The sequence below is a fragment of the Neovison vison genome, chromosome 2 (assembly GCF_020171115.1).
Source record: "Neovison vison isolate M4711 chromosome 2, ASM_NN_V1, whole genome shotgun sequence".
Taxonomy (NCBI): domain Eukaryota; kingdom Metazoa; phylum Chordata; class Mammalia; order Carnivora; family Mustelidae; genus Neogale; species Neogale vison.
The window spans coordinates 47,754,927-47,777,006 of NC_058092.1; the positions used below are offsets into that span (position 1 = coordinate 47,754,927).

General features: G+C 38.0%; 1 protein-coding gene across 2 annotated transcripts in view; it reads right to left on the minus strand.

The window, feature by feature from the left end:
* OMA1 (OMA1 zinc metallopeptidase) overlaps positions 1-17,483 on the minus strand; it is an 86,043-nt gene extending 68,560 nt beyond the window's left edge. Inside the window, exons 1-6 of one of the 2 annotated variants that reach the window (XM_044238337.1) lie at positions 17,403-17,483; positions 8,765-9,280; positions 5,602-5,830; positions 3,337-3,510; positions 3,130-3,237; positions 352-480 (exon numbers count right to left, since the gene is read on the minus strand). In XM_044238337.1, coding sequence (XP_044094272.1) covers positions 352-480; positions 3,130-3,237; positions 3,337-3,510; positions 5,602-5,830; positions 8,765-9,261 — 1,137 coding nt within the window. In that variant the 5' untranslated portion in view covers positions 9,262-9,280; positions 17,403-17,483. Of the gene's footprint in view, positions 1-351; positions 481-3,129; positions 3,238-3,336; positions 3,511-5,601; positions 5,831-8,764; positions 9,281-16,275; positions 17,228-17,402 lie in introns of those variants that run through there. The other variant, XM_044238336.1, reaches the window with a different exon arrangement.
* Between the last annotated feature and the right edge of the window lie 4,597 nt (positions 17,484-22,080).

The following is a 22,080-nucleotide window of genomic DNA, read 5'->3' on the forward strand; positions in this document are numbered from 1 at the left end:
GGGTAGTAAGGTCGAACCCTGCTGGCTCTACACTCTGTGGGGAATCTGCCTCTCTCTCCCTTTCTTTCTGCCCCCTCATCCTGCAGATGCCTGTGTGTGTGTGTGTGTGTGCATGTCTGCATGTGCTCTCTCTCTGGAATAAATCAATCTTAAAAAAGAAGAAGAAGAAGAAGAGGAGAAGGAGGAGTATCTCCTAAAAAGGAGAAAACTTAGACACTAAAATTTAGTAGCTGTATTTCATGGTATGTCAAAACATCTCTGGTATATTTCTGGTATCTGTTACTTTATAGTAATATTTAAAATATCCTCATCACAGGCCATTACAAATTCAACTTACTGTCTCACACTTACCTCCTGCAGTTTAGACTGTATCCACTGGCCCAAAAGTGCCAAACTATCTCGAGGGCAAATGGCCCAAATCATTGTGAGAAAAATCAGACCTAGGAAATCCAATAAATGAACCAAGCTAGCCTTTTCTGCCTGAGAATAATCAAAATAATGAAAATTACTTTTAATAAATTAAGAATATACACCAAAAAATAAAAAGACAGTATATACCTACATTTTCTAGTTCATCAAGTATAATTACATTGAATAATTTACATTTTAACTGACCTTCACCAACTAAAATTGCATATTCTTCTTCTTCTATGTGCATTAATTCATTCCCTCCCTTGCTTACATACTTGCTTATGTGTATATACATTCAATCATTCATTTACCGAGCCACCTAACATCATTTAGACACAATGACAAGTTCATGGATATGAATGTATATTCTTACATAGACATATAAGAATGTACACTTCTTATATTAACAAGCATAATAATCTTGTGAAATAGGTACAATTACCCTATTTTATAAAGAAACTAAGATGGGGAAAAGTTAACAGAGTTGCCAAAATTCACAGAGCTATTAGTAAAACGACAAACCCAGGAAGTTTTAGTTTCTAATATACTCGTTACTTTTTAAAGCAACCAAATGTGTTCGTTAAGCTTATACCTTTGAACAGACTAAATACTACCTAAAATATGAAATAGTTAAAACACAGAAAATTCAGAAAAATATTGGAAATTTATTTCAAATAAAAGTCTTTTGGACTTTATGACCTAATATATGAGGTATAATTCATCTATGCAAGTTTGCAATTTTATCACTCTGGTATTTCTCACTAGGAAATAGAGTTTTATGAAGTTTTATATTTATTTAGAACAGTAACCAATTTTACTTAAAATAGCTGCTTTGAGTAGTAATTTCTAAATGCAAGTTTAACACACTGGATTGTTTATCATTCCCTACTAAATTAAAGCTGATTAATAAATGTTAATGTAATGCTGATATTGAGTGTATAGGAATCATTACTTGAATGTATGAAACAAGACTGACAACTAAACATAATCACTTAGAACACTTCTCTTAACGATATAATCTACCCTCACAAAGCATTCTTTGCTTTATTATATGAACTGTGTGTCAAGAAAACAATTAAGGAATTATTTTAGCACAAAAGAGTAAAACTACAAATGATAAAGTCATTACTGAAGAGAACATCCTTGTTATTAATTATTAAAGAATATAATTGCTATTAGAGTTTTAGAAAACTAAAAAAAATTTTTAAATATGTATTTGTAGAAGAAAGAAAACATTAAAAGCTACATGAAATCAAACTGGAGACTGCTGAAAGAGAAAATACACTGCTGATAATGTGTAAGACCTCTACAAAAAATATTAATAGCTATTTTCAATTTTTAAGACTGGCATTTTCTTTTTGTATCTTATCTAATTAGCATTCCTGTCCTGACTGAGATGACAACAATATGCTGAATGAGGCACTGAACTAGAGGCCAGAAAAGTAAAGGCACAGAATATGAACATCTCTTAAATGCTAAAAATGACCAATACTAATTGACAGGTATGAAGCTCTTTCTTGAAAGACAATCTATTTTGATTGTTTAGATTTATTCTTATACATATTTGTTCGAGGAAAATGTTTTTTCTATTTTTCCATAACTCAAAAGAAATGAGGGAGATAATTACAATTTGTTCTTCAAAAAAAACACAACTGTGGCCAACCTCAATTTATTAATACTTTAAGGAATAGACAGAATTTGAGATGACTTTTAGAGAGATTAGTAACATTATCATTTCCATTTAAAATTAGTATTACTTGCATTTCCAACATAGCATTTCATGATTCTTTCACTATTTATCTTCTTGTTTTCAATTAGGAAATACATGTCTTTCTAATTAATGTGGACAAAAGAGACATGTTTATTTTTAATGAATAAACATATGAGTAAATAAATATATTAGGTTTTTTGGACTCATACCAAGTCAAACAGATGTGTATTCATAGGAGTATAAATCAACCTTAATTCTATGATCCATTAAAATAAGCTCTACCAATAATCAGGTAACTATGGTAAAAAGAACCAGTGTTGGATTTACAAACACAAGAACTGGGTTGAAATCCCAATCTGTCAGTTGGCCTCATTACTCATGTTACTTAGAGTCTTTTTAATCATGAGTTTCCTCATACAGAATATAGAGATATTAAATACATACTTAATGAGAATGTTATTAAAATTATAATTGAGAAGGTACGTATTTAAAAGCTCAGCAAACTATAAAATGGCAAGATATCATTATTATTACTCTGCATTAATTATATATGGCATATCATTCCAGAGATTTTCCAAGATGCTCCAAGCAATCCTCTGAGAATGAATAAAAAAGTAAGAAAACTGATTTACCCACTTAAATAGCAATATCACTTTCATATAGTTAATTTTCTGAACAGATTACAAGTATGTTAATAATTATGGAAAGTTTAAAATCTAATTTGAAGTAATTAGAGGTTGAGAATAATTACTTTTTAGCAAAAGAGACAGGTGATAGCAATACTATTTAAGAGAAATACTAATTATTCAGGTATCAAATACTAAAAACCATAAAATTTCTCACAATTACCCAATCATATTTTTTCAGGTAACAGAGTAAGTCAATTACTAAAGATTAAAATTCTATCTTTTAAAGAAAAAGAAAACTGAAAAGTCAATTTTAAAAGATTTAACTTGCTAACTTCAAAGCGGTATTATAAGAACTGAATATTCATTCTAGGTACTTACAGCATGCCCAAGTACTGCGTGTGCTATTTCATGGCCCAGAAGGAAGGAAAGTTGATGGATATCAGTCACACTATTTAAAAGCCCGGTGAAGACAAACACTTGTCCATTCTGCACCATAAAGAAAATAATGTAAGCAAGTGGACACCTTAAAAAAATAAGGACATTAAATTGAACAATTAAACATTAGGTGTGAGAACTTTCACTTACTGGAAGCACGAAGGCATTTACATCTGGGGAATCAACCACATGAATAATCCAATTGATCTCAGAGATCCCTGGAATATCTTTATTGCATTCAATCAAATGATTAACCACCTCCTTAACCATTAGGTATCGGGCATCCTTCTCAGTGAGCATATCATTTTTAAATTCGTCCATCCACTGAAAGATTAAAAAGTCATCTTTATCTTAAGAGAGTTGTAGCTCTACTACAAAATGTTTATACTGCTTCATGAAAAGTTATATGGCTACTTATTCTTGAACATTTTAATTTTTAATAATGTAAAAATCTACATATGCTAAACACTCAGATCCTTAAATCTGAATTATTCAGGCAAAGGCAATGTGATTTCTCACAAATGGAATGAATTCTAGTAACTAAGATTTTTCATATAAATTGGTTGAAATAAAACTTTTATCTTTTCTATTAGACTATAAACAAATAAAATGCTTAAATATGATTTCTACTTTTCCTAAATATTTTGGAAAACAAAACTTTGCCTAGGGGACAAAGATTTCACATAAGGAAATATAAAACAAAATTACTTTCATAACCTACTGAATAGAACAGCCTATACTTAATGAAAAAAAACCTTCTACCAAAAAAAGGACATTTCATTAATTTTAAAGGTTTATTTACACAGAATTGAAGGAAATTTCTGAAATTTTAGAATAGGCATGTCATTTTCTCTACACTATGTTGAGTAAGAGTAGCCACCATATGAAGACACTTTTCTGAAGCTATATTCATGAGAAACCCTTTCAAGTGTAGGAAAATTAAAGGTGTTCTGAAAATATTACTTTAATTTCCATAAAATGTGTATGGAGCAAAAAGTTTATAACCTTCCCTGAGATGTATTAAAAATAGATGTTTTTGTAGTACTAGAATCTAAATAGTCTTAAGTATCAACAGCATTTTTAGAAAGCACAAGTCACCAGTGTACACTGAAACAAAAATATTACTATACTTCTGAAGTAGACAAAACAAGCAAAATTATACATAATAACAGCACTTTATAATATCTCTATAAGAACATGTGCTTCAATTTTCATATCAAGCAGGTTATTACATTTGTGAAAAAAAGGATATATATGAACACATAATTTTTTAAAGCATCTAAGTGATATGAATGGTAGAAGACATACTAATTTAACACTAGGCCTGTGTCAATCTTTCCAGAACATTTTCCTCAAATTTGCTTCAGGTAAGACTATCCTAAGAAACACCTCCAATCTCTGTATAAATTCTACGAGAAGAGATGCATCTTATCTTTACTAGGAACAACCTTTTTAGTGAAAAAAACATTGTTATTTCTTTTTTAATGGTAACTTTCCACTGACAAACTCAGAAGATTCACTGAAATAAAAAGCCACAAAGATTCAGCCATGCCAAAACTGTCAAGTAAGACTATGAGACTTTAATTCAAAAATTACTGAGTACATGCTATATATGTGTGCTAAGAACTGGAAAAAGAGGATCTGTCCTCACAAAACTCTCTAGTGGTATAAAATGCTTAACTTATCTCATACTTGCTAAGGAGTTAAGGCTTCTGAATTCCAACTTTATTTTGCATTCAAAAAATATAATAAATTGCCAGAAATGATATTTCAGAAAAAAATCCTATTCTACATTACTTTCAAGGTACAAAATTCTATTACATACTTACTTATCTAAAATATATGTATACTAAGCACTACTTTGTACACTGTGCTAGTACTTAAGATAAAAATGATGAAACAGACAGGGTCTGTGTTCCCACAGAGCTTAGGCTAACAAAGGAGATCAGCAAATAATTATGCAAATAGTCATTATGTTACCCTCATGATAAGTGATTTAAGGGAACAGTACAGTATGCAAAGAGAAAACAAAAGTAGGAGACTGGACCACAATAGAGCCAAGCACTGGACACAAATACAAATGAGCTCATTCATAATTTAGTCTGGATGAAGGATACCCCTAGAGCCTAAAGTAGCCAACCTGTGTAACCCAGCCTGGATAATCAAGGGAGGCTTTCCTGAGAAAGTGACATTTAAGGTGACATGTGATGAGCAGGAGTTAGCTGGGTGAGTGAGAAGAAAAGCAATGTAGGCAGTAGGAATACTAAGTACAAAAAGTTGGGGGCCTTTTGGGAAAATGCTAATTTTCTATCAAAGATCAACATTAAAAAAGTAGTGCATCTTTCACCTGAAGAAACTTTCCTGCTTTGAGTATTATATTAAGCCATCTAATTACAAACAATTCTTAATACTTACTGCTTCATATTCCAGTTCTGATAAAAGTCTGAAATGTTCTTTCCCCAATAATAGTAGCTTCCTCCTTCCCGTGACAGGACTCACTTCCAGGTGAGTAAAATAAAACACTACAAACAGCAATCCAAAACTACTGAAACATAGGAGTAACTTCCATTTATTCTTTCTTAAACTTTCTTTAAATAGTTCCTTCTTGTTAGGAGGAAGTGCCTGCCACCATTTCCTTATGCCCCTAGAGTAAAAAGAAATTCAAAGTCCTGAGAAGAGTATCAGCACATATCACCAAAACTTAATCTTATGCTGGGATTTTATGTCTTCAAACACTTGAATTTTTCTGATATATTTCTCTATATAAATGAATTTTTTCAATTTATAAAATTCTTAGTTAAATGATAAACAAGTAATCAGTTATATAGAACTATAGTTAAAAATTCTAATGTTCATTACACACATTTTCTTCTTCAGTTATTTTAAAGGTGAACACTAAGTGAGTATCTATTTTATACAACTTCCATTAATTAACTTTTATTGACTGTTTACCATATGCAAATCACTATTCAAATTGTTACACATATGTCATCTAATTTAACCTTCACAATAACCCCGTTAGACAAAAGAAAACTGAGACAGAGAGAGAAGTGAAGCAACTTGCCCAAGGTTGCAGAAGTGATAAGGGAAAACTAGGCAAGGAGGACAATGTGATCCCAGAGTCTGAGCACTTAACCACTGAGTAGGGATGAACTGCCCCCATAAACATCTGAGTAGATTATGGTAACAATACTCTGTTCCTTTAACCATGATCCTCCGCACTGCTCATGAGACTTCTGGCACTACCACTATCTGCCAGTACTTCAGCAAGGTATAAGGGAAACTACCTCAGGATTGGTTTTAGATGTAAGTATTGCTCACCAGAAAAATGTCCACTATCCCCTCAAGAACATGACAAAGGAGAAGTAATAAGGGCTTAAACACTATAAATAAAGAAATGAGAGACGGTATGGTTAACACAGGAGGAGGTCTACTTTCTACCAGGCAACAATACTCTCTGTTGTTTACTGGGGTTCACAGACATTTTGATAAGCAATGTTCTCAACACCGGAGCAAAATTTTCCCTCGTAAGGTCATCTGTGAAATCATAACAAAAATTTAAAATAAATACATTATTCTCTTGACACAATTCGTCTTATAAAATAACTTCAAGTTATCTTAATTTTATTACGTGACACACCTAAAATGCCTCAAAGTGTTTCAACCTGAAGAAACTTAGGCCAGACTTATTTCCTACTTAAACTTTATATGACTTATATTTTTTGCTTAAAATTATGAAAACACAGCTTAACAGAAAATGTTGTTATAATAGTAACAAAAACATAAAGTTAAAAATAATGATTAAAAAGGACGATAAAGAGCCATTGGCCTAAGAACCTGGGCTGAGCTGTGACAAAGATTCTCTCTTCCACCAGACTCTACTCAGGCTTTTTTCAACAAGGCCTCACCTTTGGACTTCATTGTCCAGTTTCAGCAAGAGTCCTGCTAAATCAGTTTACCCAGAATCCCCCAACCTCCATATCTGATCACCCTCAGTATCTGATTAGGTTCATCATCATTCACCAGCCCCCAAGTGATATCTGATCACCCTTACCTGTCTTCAGCAAGAAGTTTGGTAGGGTCATGTTAGAGAGAATTCCCCCTTATTCCTAATGATTCCTCTTAGCAATTTTTCATCCACCAAACCTCACCCTGCTCCTTGGCTATAAATTCCCACTTGCTCATGCTGTATTCAAAATTAACTCTATAAATTCCCTCTTGCCCATGCTATATTCAAAATTAACTCTGGTTCCATACTTAGGTCTCTCTTCCCCTACTGCAAAAGTCCTGCATAAAATCTGTATTTACTGCTTTAACTATTGTCTAGCTCTGGTTTTCTCTGACAGCCGTTACTTACATCAACAGCTACCACAAATATATTTTTTTCTGGGCGCCAATGTCCAATCATAAGAAACACAATATATTAAGAGAATAGAAGTTTTCAATTTCTGATAGAAAGAAAATTGGTTTAGTTAGTATGGGAGTAGGAGGGCTAGAAGGGCCTTCACAATCATCAAATGTCAGAAAGCTTTATGAAGAGACAATGTTTGACTTTACCTTTCTTTAATAAATGGGGCAAATAAGACAAAACAAGATTATTTGTGGGGGGAGGTCTAAACTAAATATAAGGTACTATTAACTGTAAAAACATAATTATTATGAAGGACTACCCAAGAGAAAATAACAAAGATATGTTGGAAAGAGAATAGAAAAATATTGCCTAGAAAAGTGGGTTAAGCCACTGCCTTCGGCTCGGGTCATGATCTCGGGGTCCCGGGATCGAGTCCCACGTCGGGCTCTCTGCTCAACAGGGAGCCTGCTTCCTCCTCTCTCTCTCTCTGCCTGCCTCTCTGCCTACTTGTGATCTCTGTCTGTCAAATAAATAAATAAAATCTTAAAAAAAAAAAAGAAAAAAAAATAGAAAAATAGAATAGAAAAAATAAATGCTAGTTAAGCATTAACCTGGCTAGGAATAAGCCTATTCTTAAATAAGTAAAGTTCTTCAGTTTCATGACCCACTGCCTCAGATTCTGTAAACTAAACACATATGTTTTTAAGTACTGCTCTTATTACAAGCTATAACCAACATTTCTCATTCTTGTAATCACAAACATAAGATCTTTAAAAAAGCATCTACATAAGGTAATTTTTTAAAGATCATATTTTTATACTATAATATGCAGTAAATTGGGGCACCTGCGTGGCTCAGTTGGTTAAGCATTCAACTCTTGATTTCAGCTCAGGTCATGATCTCAGGACTGTAAAGCTCAGAGATCACAGGCTCCGTGCTCAGTGCAAAGTTTACTTAGGATTCTCATCCTTTCCCTCTGCCCCTCCCCCTTCTGTCTGTCTGTCTGTCTGTCTCTCCCAAGTAAATAAATAAATAAAATCATAAAAAAATAATATGCAGTAAATCATCTCAAAATTACTAAATCATACTTAACAAAATGGGTAGAACCAAAAAAAAAAAAAAAAAAAAAAAGAAACTGAATTTTGAGCTAAATATAGGTGGGAAATCTAATTAAAAGTACATCTTTATAAATACATTGTAATATAGAAGTTTTTTTTAAGTTTTTACCTGCCTACAATGATTGCAAATAGTTTCTGCACTGGCTTGAGAATTATCAACAAGAGAGGAACCGGAGCAGCTTGAAACTGAGGAGAAGTGTGGAAACTCCTGACGTCTCTTTCATGAAGACAGTTCAGAGGATGCAATAGTGAAAGAGCAGGAACTCCTGTAACTTCTTTTATCTGTAGTTGTCTTGAAGAGTCATTCCACACAGTACATTTTGGTGTAACCATCCCAATTTCCTTATATCTCGTGCTCAAGAGGCATCCTGGTCTTTCATTACTGAAGGTCTTAGAGAAAGAAAAATTTTCAGGCAGAAAAGTCAACCTATCATACTGATTTACTCCCAGACCCTGATACTTATTAACTATATGATTAATTTGTACTTGATGACAGTCTGGTGAGGTTACAGCTCGTGTGTTACATCTTCTCCAGTGGGCCAGCAAATGAAATCGGAAGAAAACACAGTTTCTAGTAGCAGATTGCAGTCCATAGATTAAGTTCATCTTTCTTCTCCTTGATTATCTGGAACACACACACACAAAAGTAAGTTAAAAATATCTCTGGAAAATATGTATTTACAAAACTGGGAACATAACTCTTAAGAAATGGGTATGTCAATTGTTCTTCCCCTGACATATTTCAGACTGAATTACCTTGGGTTTCTACCACCACGCCCATGCAATACAAACCAAACAGCTTTTACTCACTTTTTTTTCCCCTCTACAACATATCCTTAGAAATTTGTATTTTTTTTCTCATTTTTTAGTTTCAGCTGGGGAAAATCTTTTTATTTTAACAGTTTAATTATTGGGGAATATGAAATGAATTAAGCAAAAATAACAGTAGGTTTAGCAACTGGCAGTAAGTAAAGGGAAAAGCATGTAATGGAACAGTAAAATCTAAGTTTAAAATGTATTTTTTAAAATACAATCTGATCGTTTCAAATATAATCCTCATACTACTGACTAGGGTCAAGATGGAATAAGATGAACTAAACTTATCCTCCCACTGAAAGCAAATGAAAAAACAGAATAAATAAAACAATGGTTTCAACACACTGGACATCAGGCAATGAAGACCAGTGACCCCTGAGAGACGGGAAACAAATGTGATGAGCCCTACAATTGCCCCAGCTTCCTACCTAGAGAATTTCCAGGCCACTATGTAGATAGGAGAAACCTAGCACAGCCCAACAATGTTCCTAAATTGGAGAGATGAAGCTGAGAGTTCAAGTAGGCCACAGAAAAAAGACCCTGCAGAGCAGAGTACAAGAAAAGACACAACTGTGCAGAGAAAGAATTCCAGAAGGTGTTAGGCAGGGAAATCTGCTTGGTGTCCTCAAATGAGTTCTAAACAGGGCATTCATGTGAAGAAAGTCCCTAAAGATGGGAAAGAATCACTTGACAGGATTAGTGGAGTAACATCCAGGGCCCGTGGAGGGCAGACAAGAGTGCCTATTTCTACCCTTCAAAATGGAAAACCTCTGAATTCATGGGGCATTGGGTAGAGTACTCAGAAGGGTTTTGCCCCAGAGAAAAATTAGTCCTAGACTAAAAGCTACTCTGGCGGGACACCTGGGTGGCTCAGTTGGTTAAGCAGCTGCCTTCGGCTCAGGTCATGATCCCAGCGTCCTGGGATCGAGTCCCACATCGGGCTCCTTGCTCAGCAGGGAGCTTGCTTCTCCCTCTGCCTCTGCCTGCCATTCTGTCTGCCTGTGCTTGCTCTCTCCCCCTCTCTCTCTCTGATTAAAAAAAAAAAAAAAAAAAAAAAATCTTAAAAAAAAAAAAAAAAGCTACTCTGGCATACCCAACCAAGATTAAAAGCAACACTAGCCGTACCCAACCAAGATTAAAAGCAAGACTAAAAAAGATCAAACTGTTTTTAAAGAACTTAACCACATTCTAGAAAAAAGCTTAAAAACAGTTAAAAGAATATAAAAATATCCACCACTAATAAGGTAAAATTCATAATTAAAAATTAGCAGCAGCCAAGATGCAGGATATGTGAACCATAATTAGGATATTAATTAAATATTGATTTATTAATTAATATTAATTAAATATTAATAAAAATTCAGTCCTAAATAACATGAACAACAGCATTGATTGATAAGGATATTAAAGTAGTTATTACAACTATATCCTATGTGTTTAGGATCTTAAAGGAAAATCTGAGAATGTTATGTAGAGACATGGAATATGTTTTTTTAAAAGACCTACAAAGAACAACGAGACAAGAAAAGTACAATGCCTTCAATGAAAATGACACTAACAGCAGATTAGATATTGTAACAATGAAATAAAGACTTGTGAACATCAATAGGGACCAAGAAAACCAAAATAAAAAACCAATGGGGAAAAAAAGGGACAGAGCATCAGGAAGATGTAGGATAAGTTGAGTGGCCTAATATATGTATAACTGGAGTCCCTGAAAAGAGGGGAGGGATGGTGATAGACAGATAGATAGAAAGAAAGAAAGAAGGAGGGAGGGAGAGAGGAAGCAAGCAAGGAAGGAAGGAAGAAAGAAAGAAAGAGAGAGAAAAAGAAAAACTTGGAAAAATAATGGCCAACATTTTCCAAATTTCATAAAAACTGTAAACCAACAAATCTATGAAATTTAAAAAGCCATACACATAGTAAACACAAAGGAAACTTACTTAGAAACATATCCTAATCAAATTTCTTAAAACCAGTGGAAGAGAAAAATTTAAATTTCATAACTTTGATGAAATAGACCACTTCCTTGACAAACACAAACTACCAAAGCTAATTCAGAAAGAAATGGATATATCTGAAAAGCCTTACGTTTATTTTTTTAAATTGAACTTGTAGTTAAAAACCTTCCTGCAAAGATAGCTCCCAGCCCAAATATCTTCACTGGGCAATTCTATCAAACATTTAAGAAAGAATTAATAAAAATTCTATTCAAACTCTTCCAGGAAATTTAAAAGAAATTAATAGTTTATATTTTATTCCATAAGATCTGCATTACCGTGATACTAAAGCCAGAAAAAAATTACAAGACTATAGAGTAATATGTCTCATGAACATAGATACAAAACGGCATTTTAGAAAATCGAATTCAACAATATATAAAAAGAATACTTCATAACCAGCTGAGATGTGTCCCAGGAATGTAATTTTGAATTTGAATAAAAATTCATAAAGCAATGTAATCCACCCTATTTATTGAAAAAGAAACACTACATGATCATCTCGATAAAGAAAAAGCTTTTTCTTAAAAGATTTTATTTATTTATTTGTCAGAGGGAGAGAGCAAGAGAGCACAAGCAGGGGGAGCCAAAAGCAGAGGTAGAAGTACGCTGCCCACTGAGCAAGAAGCACAATGCAGCACTTCACCCCAGGACCCCAGAACCATGACCTGAGCTGAGGCAGACACTTAACTGACTGAGCCACCAGGGTGCCCTAGAAAAAGCATTTGATAAAATCCCACATCCAACCCTGATTTAAAAAAAAAAAAATACTCTCAGTAAACTACGACACCTATAGAAAACTATAACCAATAGCATATTTATTGGAGAAAGACTATACTTTCCTCCCAAGATCAGTACTGAGTCAAGGATGCTCACTGTTACCATTTAAATTCAATATTGAACTATTTTTTCAAAAGATACTAAAATTCAATATCGAACTATTTTTTCAAAAGATACTAAAAAGAGACAACAATAAAATGCAATGTGTGAACTCTGATTAGAAGTTAGCTTGAAAGAAAAAAAAACAGCTTTAGGAAATAACTGGGACTCTTGGGGGAATTTACACATGGATTTGCTTTTAGGTTATTTTAGGTAAGTACTGCTTATTAGATGATAATGATGTGGTTATGTAGGTGAATATCTTATACCTGACTTAGTACTTGCTGAAGTAGCTATTTATGATGAATAAAATTCATCATTTCAAATTATGTAACAAAAAAAACACACGCACGCATGCGCGCGACATAAAGCCAATGCAGTAAAATATTAACAATCGTATCTAAGTCATGTTTATAGATGTGTTCATTAAAACTTTTTTCAATTTTTCTGTTTCAAAATCTTCACAATAAAGTTTGGAGGAAAATATGTAAATCTAACTCAAACTAGACTAATACAATATTATCTAGAAAGATGCTTCAGAATATCGGTTTTAATAAGCCATATTACCTATATATCAAGCTATTTGAAAGTCACTCAAAATTTTTATATACTTTATATATTCCAACCTTGAATTATTAACATATCACGTGAATATAGGGCATGCTAAGTAGACATCAACTCCAAGTAACCCTTGTGGAATCACTATCCATTTTAAATGAGTTCAGACTTGATACATAATAATCTGATGTTATTAACAAGATACTTTCCAAGTTTTGTTGTTTTTTTTTTTTTGAACCAAGCAGAATGTAGTAAAATAAATGAAGCTTAAAAATCATTTCAAAATTAGTATCTGAGTAGCTAGTAAGGTTCTTCATCAGCTAGGTAGTTTGTGAGTTACAGATGCAGCATAAAATCCAGTCCCTGCCTTCATGGATGTTATGGAGTTGAGGGGGAAAATGTATCTAAGCAGGACTATTAAGGGATATTAAGACATAGTTCCTCATTAAGTATCACGCATTATATGAATTTTTAAAAAAGAAAGGATATCCATGAGTAGCAGAAGAGTTCAAGGCAACTCTTCTTTTTTATGCCATATGGGCAGATGGAGAAAAAAAGTGTTTCAAATGGGAAAATATACTTAAGGTTTAAAAGTTTGCTAGAAGTCAAACTGCAAAAACAACACAAAACCACATTCTTAGATCCTTTACTATAGGAGATAAGCTTCAGACACTTGCCTGATAACAGTCCCTTTATAATGGCATCCTACAGCCTCAACTTAAGGGACAGGGCCGGACTGTCAATCTTTCCCAGAGACCCCTGCCACTGGCCACAGAACCAGGAGTGGATATACAACACAGAAAAGACTTTTGGTGAGGCAGTATCAGGCAAAGGAGTATAGGCATGTATAAACCGAGTTATAGTTGGTGCTATGGCAACACAAAGCAATATGCAAGCAAGAACTGCAAACAAAAACCTTTACAAAAGAAACAGATCAACAGGAAGGACAATGGAATCAATGTGAGGAAAGGAAAAGGTCATGAAGTCTCAGGGAGAGGAAAAAGGCGGGGGGGGGGGGGGCAAGATTCAAACCATCCTGTTCCCAAGAGCCCACTGTACTTCTAAATTTAACTGAGCTTCATGAGCTTTTACTTTCTTCCAAAACCAATTCCCTCTCTTCAAAGAGTTTCCATATCTTGTAAATAAGTGATCTCTGACTTAAGAAGTTACACGGTGTAAGTTACATCTATACAAGCTGGTAACATTTTGACATTACACATGCTGCTTATTAGAATTAGCTAAGGGTTCCTTCTAGACTTTGTAAAGCCGAACTCCCAGTTTTCAACACTGATTCAATTCTAGATAATCAGTTCTGGATAATCTCTGCAGTGACTTTACCATACAAAAGATCTCAATCCAGGGGAGCCTGGGTGGCTCAGTGGGTTAAAGCCTCTGCCTTGATCCCAGGGTCCTGGCATCGAGCCCCCCATCAGGCTCTCTGCTTGGCAGGGAGCCTGCTTCTTCCTCTCTCTTCTGCCTGCTTCTCTGCCTACTTGTGATCTCTGTCTGTCAAATAAATAAATAAAATCTTAAAAAAAAAATCTCAATCCACATTAAATCAGTCATGTCAATTCTGCCTCCTTAATATCTCAATCTACCTTTCCTGGGCTCTGTGGCCTTAAATTGTGGATTACTATATACCCTCACTCTCTCTGCCTATTAAACCACCAACTCCTACACCTTCAGCTCATCAAATGCAAATCAGACAACAGAATCCTACTCCCACAACTCGCATAAAGTCCTACACTGTTAAGTACTATGCAGCCATTTTTTAAAAATTGGAGATCTGTGTAATGGCAAAAAGAGACACGAATCTTAAAAACTCTTAAAAATAACAACAAATGCTACTTGCAAAAATTCTGTAGATCAGGAATGGCAAACTCAGTTGTGTAAACCGATGCTGCACGACAGAAATTTCTGCAATGATAGTAATGTGTCTGCGTTGTTCAATATGGTAGCTCCTACCTATGGCTACTGAGCACTCAAAATGTGGCTGGTGTGACTGAGGAACAGAATTCTTAATGAACTCAATTTTAGTTCATTTGAAACAAAATGGCCATAGGTGACTAGTGGCTACTATACTCAATAGCACAAGTCTGTAGGGTCCAGGCAAAGTCATACTTAAGTAAATGTAGGTTCATGTCCATCTAAAGAAGATGCAACAAGTGTAAAGGAACTTAAGCTTAGTGTTACCACAGTTCAGTATTTTCGAGAAAAGTCAGAAATTCAAGTTTAATGTGAAAAGTTATCAGTTTTAAAATGCTGGCAACAAACTTAAAAAACAAACAAACAAAAACCTTTTTAACCACCTCGGCCAAACAATCCTACACTAGACCCCATTCAGTTTTTGATGTCTGAATGATGTTATTCATTCATTAAATATTTAATGAGTGCCTCCTACATGCCATACCACATGCCATTCTGGATTTTTGAGATACCAGAGAAAATAAAGCAAACAAAAATCTCTGCCCAACTTACAGAAATAGCAATGCTGAAATATGCTAGTATATATAAATATAAATAAATCTAAAGCAAAACACAGCAAACTATTCATTATGGTTATTTTGAGTGGCAGAATGGTGAATGTAAAGGATTTAGTATTTTCATCTCATGTATTTCTGTGCTGTTTAAATTTTTACAGGATGTACTATTACTCTTATAAGCCCCAAAACCGGTAAGGGCAACTAATTTTGTAATTTCCAGTGGTTTCCATGGGCTTCCATAAACTCCTCTATACAGAAGACCAAGCCTCTCCTAACACCACCTCCCACTATTTCTCCAGGCATCTTATCCCAGCTCTCCCTCCCCCATTCCTAAGCTCTAGACCCACCGATTTACTTATACCCTTCAGAAAAGCTCGCGTCTCTATTTCTATGCACATCTATAGCACTGCTTAGCTCTGTGACTGCCGCAAACTCCTGCTCATCTTTCATGTCTGGCATGAAATCTTTAAAAAAATTTTGACACAGAAGGGATAAGCAAAAGCCCCAAACATTACATGAACATAACTAGAAACACTATCATCTGTTCCACTGACAGTCAAGTGTCATTTAGAACAGAAATAGTGCCTGATATTTTGCAATCCCTCGTTTATCCTTAAGAAAGGGTAAAGGATTGGGGAAGAAATCTATTTATAGGTTTTCAAAGAGCCAATACTAGACTACACAGAGCCTAAGAAAGAATCAGGGTTACACTTCCTCTTCAAAGAACCGCAGCAGGTCAACAAACATAGCTGGCCAACTTCTAAGACTACTAAATTAATGATGTGAGAAAAAAAATCACACCACTTGGATTGTTAGCCTCTACGAACATTTCAGATCCTTAATTCTTCAAGGACCATCTCAGAACGAGCAAGGACAGCACTCACTGGCACTCGCAGCCGAAGCCTGGGAGACGGTTTTAACAACTCTGCTGAAAATGACTAGTTCTTCTCTGGTTTCTATGGCAACAGCTGTCAGATTGGCAAAAATAGGACGTGTACTTTAAAATAATCATTCAAGCAAAGTACACCCATGATGGAAGACTTTAAAAAAAATAAATAAATAAACTGGAAGGCAACAGACTTGGTTCTTAAGCTTCCAAATGCCAGGCTGCACCCCTTCGCCCCCACGGCTGAGAGGATGCAGAGACCCGCATCATTTTCGCGAGGGTCACACAGCGCTGGCGGCCGTCACCAGAGCCCGTCAGTCCCGGAGCTGCCCCTGAGCGATTCTCATCGCCCCGGACTCCAGTTTCTCACTGAGGACCGCACGGCGCAACATCACCGTCGCTCCTCTCTACGCACGCAGGTGACATTCTTAAAAGAGTGTCAAGAGCAGCATTCGGAGACGACTTCATGAGGAATGATCACAACTCCGCGGAGCTGCTGCGACAGGAAATGTTCCGTTCTCCGTGGCAGGGCTTAGGCAGGAAAACTTTTAGGCTCTCTGCTTTCGGAGGGAGGAGGTGAGAGAGGGTTTGCCTCCCGGGCTGCTTCAGGCGGCTAGAAGCGGCTTTCCACAGGGGAAGGTGTCCGTGTGAGGCACGCCGGGCTGCGTTAATTCTACTACTTTACACAAACACACAAACACACAGCCGCTGAAGAGAAGGTACCGCTGAGGGGAGAGGCAGGGTTCGCTTCCCGGAAGCCACATCCACCAGCCGACTTGCACTTCCCCGGCTGGCTGGGCATCCTGGGGTCCCTGCACTTCACGCCGGGAGGGGACGGACGGCTGAGGCGGGGCTCTCCCGCACCCCTTCTCCACTCGCCCGTCTCCCCCGACCGCAGACGCCGTCCCTCCGTACTCCCGGACGGACGCCCCTTCGTCCCTGGCCCCCAGGCTCCGCCACCCCAACCTTCCCTGCGGTGCTCACAAGCCCCGCCCCTCACCCCCCCCCCCGAAGTCCCTCCACCTCGAAGACCTTCTTCCACCCCAACTCAAGCACTCTGCCCCCGCCCCTTGGGCCCGGCCCAACTCGTAAAAGAAGGGCAAACGCGTCCCCACCAGGACAGACCCTAGCAATGGCGAAAACGAAGACTCCGCCGACCGGACTTGCGCAAGCGCCTACCCCACCGCAGAAGCCCCACCTCCTCACTTCCTGCCCCCTGTCCCGGCCGGGGCGCCTTTTGCTCCGCCCACACCCGCAGAGTCGTCCCGCTAGCGGGCCACTGGCCAGGAGCCCACGGAGGAGCTCTAACGCCCCCGCGTGGTCGGAGGAGGGACGTGGCTGCGGGCTAGGCTGTTTGCCTGTCAGGTCTTCCCTCGAGTCCTTGGAACCTGGTTTGGGACCTCTAAAGAAAGATCCAGGCTAAAATCTTTAAAAAAAAAAAAAAAAAAAAAAAAAGAAAGATCCAGGCAAGGCTGTGACGGCTCAAGAGTCTAAGGCAGGGTACCAGGTGCTGGGTATTATAGAGGGCACGGATTGCATGGAGCTCTGGCTGTGGTGAAAAAATAATGAATACTGTTATGCTGAAAATAAATAAATGTAATTAAAAAAAAAAAAAAGAGTCTAAGGCAGGGCCGGCCAAAGGGAAAGAGACTCGAGGGCTGCCGAAAGACTAAGGTTTCTTGGTTTTGAAGTTGCACTGGTGAAAGTAGTCTCTGGAGTGAGAGCTCTCTGCTTCACGTGACTTCACATGACTTCTGGAACGACACATTTTAAGAAAAATGAAATACAACCTGAAGCAGCTGGAAGTTCGTTGAAAATAACTAGCTACAAAACAATGCGTCTAGTATGTATGGTTTATGCCACCAAAAAAATACTTATCCAGCACCAAGTGTGTTCTAGGTGCCAGGGGTGCAGCAGTGAACAAGAGAAGGACGTGACTTTCACAGAGCTTGTATACACAGTGAGGAGATCTAGGCAGTGAGCAAGCGAACAAGGAAATAAACACGGTATCAGATAGTGGTATGATTCTCTATTTGTTAGATTGATATTCTGTGCACGATGAAAAACATCCTGAAAGATGTAAACACTAAGGACACCTTTAGAGGATTATAAGGTTTTACAAGATTATAGGCACTATTTTCTTTAGCCTTGCTTATTTGTGTTTTCTAATTTGCCTTTTACTTTGAAGGAACTACCCTGGCAGATCCCTGATCACTGATTCCCTGAAAACAGAAGTGGCAGGTCCCTGAATCTTCATGGGCTTTTCTGAAGGGCATGTGTCTGACCAAGGGTTGCAATGTGCTAGCTATCTCCTGCTCAGCATGCCTGAGGAGCGCGCTGCTATCAGTGTAGCAGATGGGGTGGGGCTCTCTGCGATGTCCAGGTGGTTCATATCCTTTTGGACTGTATTATGACAGATCACCAAGATGACACAGTGACTATCATCAGGTCAACTACATGGTTAAGTCCACAGTCAATAAACTGTTCTCCTGGTTTCTGAAGCGGCCAGACTGGCAAATTAAATGGAGATATGACAGAACAACTACTCTGTATACTTTAGGTATTTTTTTTCTAAGATTTTATTTATTTATTTGACAGACAGAGATCACAAGTAGGCAGAGAGGCAGGCAGGGGGAGTGGGGAGAAGCAGGCCCCCTGCCAAGCAGAGAGCCCAATGCGGGGCCCAATCCCAGGACCCCAGGATCACCGAAGGCAGAGGCTTTAACCCACTGAGCCACCCAGGCACCCCTCCTTTAGATCTTTAATGGTGGCATTAATTTCTACCATCCTCCTCCTGTCCCCTTGGGTGAAATATCGATTTTGCTTTATTAGCTCATCTTGGTAGGGAGGGGACAGTTTTAGTGGCTTTCCTTGGTCTTCCCTACCATGAGTACTCAAGGCCAAGGACCTAATGTGGAGCTTGCTCTCAATATATCATCTCAATAATATACTCAGGGACTGAGGAAAGACCAGTGTATGGGTTTGTGCTCCCATGGACTCATCATAAGCTGGATAGCATCCAGGACTCTGCTTACCACGGACCCCCATAATTACAGAGGGACCGTGATAACACTTCGGGTTTCTGGCTAATGAGATCCTTTCAGACCCTGCAAAATTTCTGGGTGTTTCTCTTTCCCCAACATACAGCTAGCCGTGAAAATGGTCACAGTCCTCAGAGTAATCATTGTAGTAGATATTTGTTTTCGTGTTGCGGCGTCCTTCCTAAAGACCCAGCCACCTCTTCAGTTGATGGGTTCTGTGGTTTTGGTCTGAAGATTGACTCAGATCTGAGAACTGAGCAAGAAGCATGACTTTTTTATTAGGGCAACCACCTTCAGAATCCTGCTCCTCCCCCATTCTTGCCTTCTTCTGGTTATAGATATTAAGCAGCACCCTGCTAGCTGCCCATCTAGTTTTCCCCTAGGCCACCTTATACTATTAAATACCTTCAGAGCTCCTGAGGAACCAATTCCCTGTGCAGCCTTTTTTAACTTGGCAGCTTTTCTGGTAATTACATCCTCCAGGCTTCTGGTGGTGAAGGCCACCACCTGGCTTCTGTGGCCCCAGAATGCTGTCATTACCAACCAAGATACTACCAACCCCAGCCCTATGACTGCTTCTCTTCCCATCATCCCTGGCCTGCAGAAAAGAACCCCCTCTGAACTTCTTCGTAATGCTGGTACTTCTCTCACTAGTGCATTTCCCATTGCCATTGTGGATGGTCTGTCCTTTGGACATCCCATGGAGCATATCCATCTGTCTGGTCTTCTGGCACCACAAGAAATCCCTCCAGCAGGCCCACTTCTCTCAGGACCTTCTTTTCTTCCTCAACAGTCTACTGGGACAATTCAGTGCCTTCCTCCCTAGACACTTCCCTTGGCAAAGACTGATATAATCTGCCTCATCCAAAATATGCATTCTCCCCAGGAACAGCATTCATCCAGTGACTGGTTAATTTAGGGGATACAAAGGCCTAGCACATGTGCCTTAGTTGAGGACAACACTACAAGGTCACTGCACTTCCAGAACTCTCCATAGGATGGGCTGAGAAGCACCATTTCTCCCTCTGCCCAGTCCTCTGCCCCTCACTTGTGGGTGTTGTCCCTGAGGACCCCTCCATCACATCCCCAACAACTCTGCACACAGAGACTTATCTCAGAGGCTGCTTCCAGGGAACCCAACCCAGGGTAACTCAGTTTTTTCCAGAGGTAGAAGCTGCCTGGATACAGAGAGACCTTCATCCACACCTCCCAGAGGAAGTACCAGAAGCTGAATCCTCAGTTAAAGAGAGAGTAACTGAAGAATTGTGAAGCTCAGCTTGGTTTAAAACCAGCTGTAGGGATGCCTGGGTGGCTCAGTTGGTTGGACGACTGCCTTCAGCTCAGGTCATGATCCTGAAGTCCCGGGATCGAGTCCCGCATCAGGCTCCCTCCCTGGGGAGTCTGCTTCTCTCTCTGACCTTCTCCTCGATCATGCTCTCTCTCATGGTCTCTCTCTCAAATAAATAAATAATTAAAAAAAAAAAACCCAGCTGTAGACAGTAGTTCAATAGACTACGTAACTCTCTGCTGATCTCGATTCAGTTTGAGAGCCAAGCAAGGTGGCCATGGGATTTGATAAGGGTCACACACTTGATAGGCTACAGTGACCCAGTGATACGTTGACTGAAGGGAACTTTCATTTTTCTTGAACATGGGCCAGGCGGCACTGTTCTAAATGTTGGAACAGACCGGTTCTGATTCTCAAATGACCCCAGTGAAGACAACTACGGCATCTCCATTTGCCTGTTCCACTTCAACAAACACTCGCTCCGCATTTTCTTCATCCACAGGCTTGAATGATTTCACTTTTTCTTCTGGTAACCCAGCCTTTCTTCCCACAGAACACAATCAGGCATTCAGGCAAGCCTTTAATTTTTTTTTGGGGGGGGGGGTTTGAAGAGAGTAGTCACACCAAGTTCTAGTGTGTTATTTTCATAAATTGTCACCTGGATTGTTAGGCTCCCACTTGCTGAGTGGTCCCCATGACTTGGTCTCATGCCGCTTGTCCAAATAGCAGCCACCTGGCCCCGGGGTCCTGAAGTTGGGGCCAAGATGATGCAATGTGGGTCAGCAACTCCAAGCCAGGCCCGAGAGGAAGCCCATCGCTTCGACATGTCCTTTGCTCCTTCCCCAGGAATGAGTTCTCCAGAGATTTCAGTGGAGCACTCTTTTAAGAGTCAGCACAAACTATTATTCCTTTATTATAAAAGTAAACTATTAATACCAAGAAAAATCAAACAAAGAAGTGAAAAGTGCCCTTAACCCACTACCCAAGGATAATTAATCACTGTCAACACTCTGATATGCAACTCTCTTGAAATGCAAGATTAAAATGACTTTAGATATTTGAAACTTTGATAGGATGAAAGGTTCCTCACTGTACTTTTAACGTGCATTCCCTTAATTTTTCAACGATGTAAACATTTTCCTGCTTATATGCTGTTTGGATTTCTTCTTTGGCAAATATCCTTACCATGTGTAAACATGTATCCCTTTGTATCCTTCTTGTATCCTTTTTTATCCATTTGTATCCTTACCAAATATCCTTATCCATTTGCCTATCAAACATTCCTTTTAATCTTACTGTCTTGTGAAAATGCTTTATATATTTAAGAATTTTCTGTCATTTATGTAATAAACGTTTCCCCTGCTTGGTATTTGTCTTTCAGCTTTGTTAATTTATATCCACAGATATGCAAACTTTAAAAAATTTTGATAGAAACAAATCTGTCTTTTCATCATGGTTTCTGCCTTTAAGATTA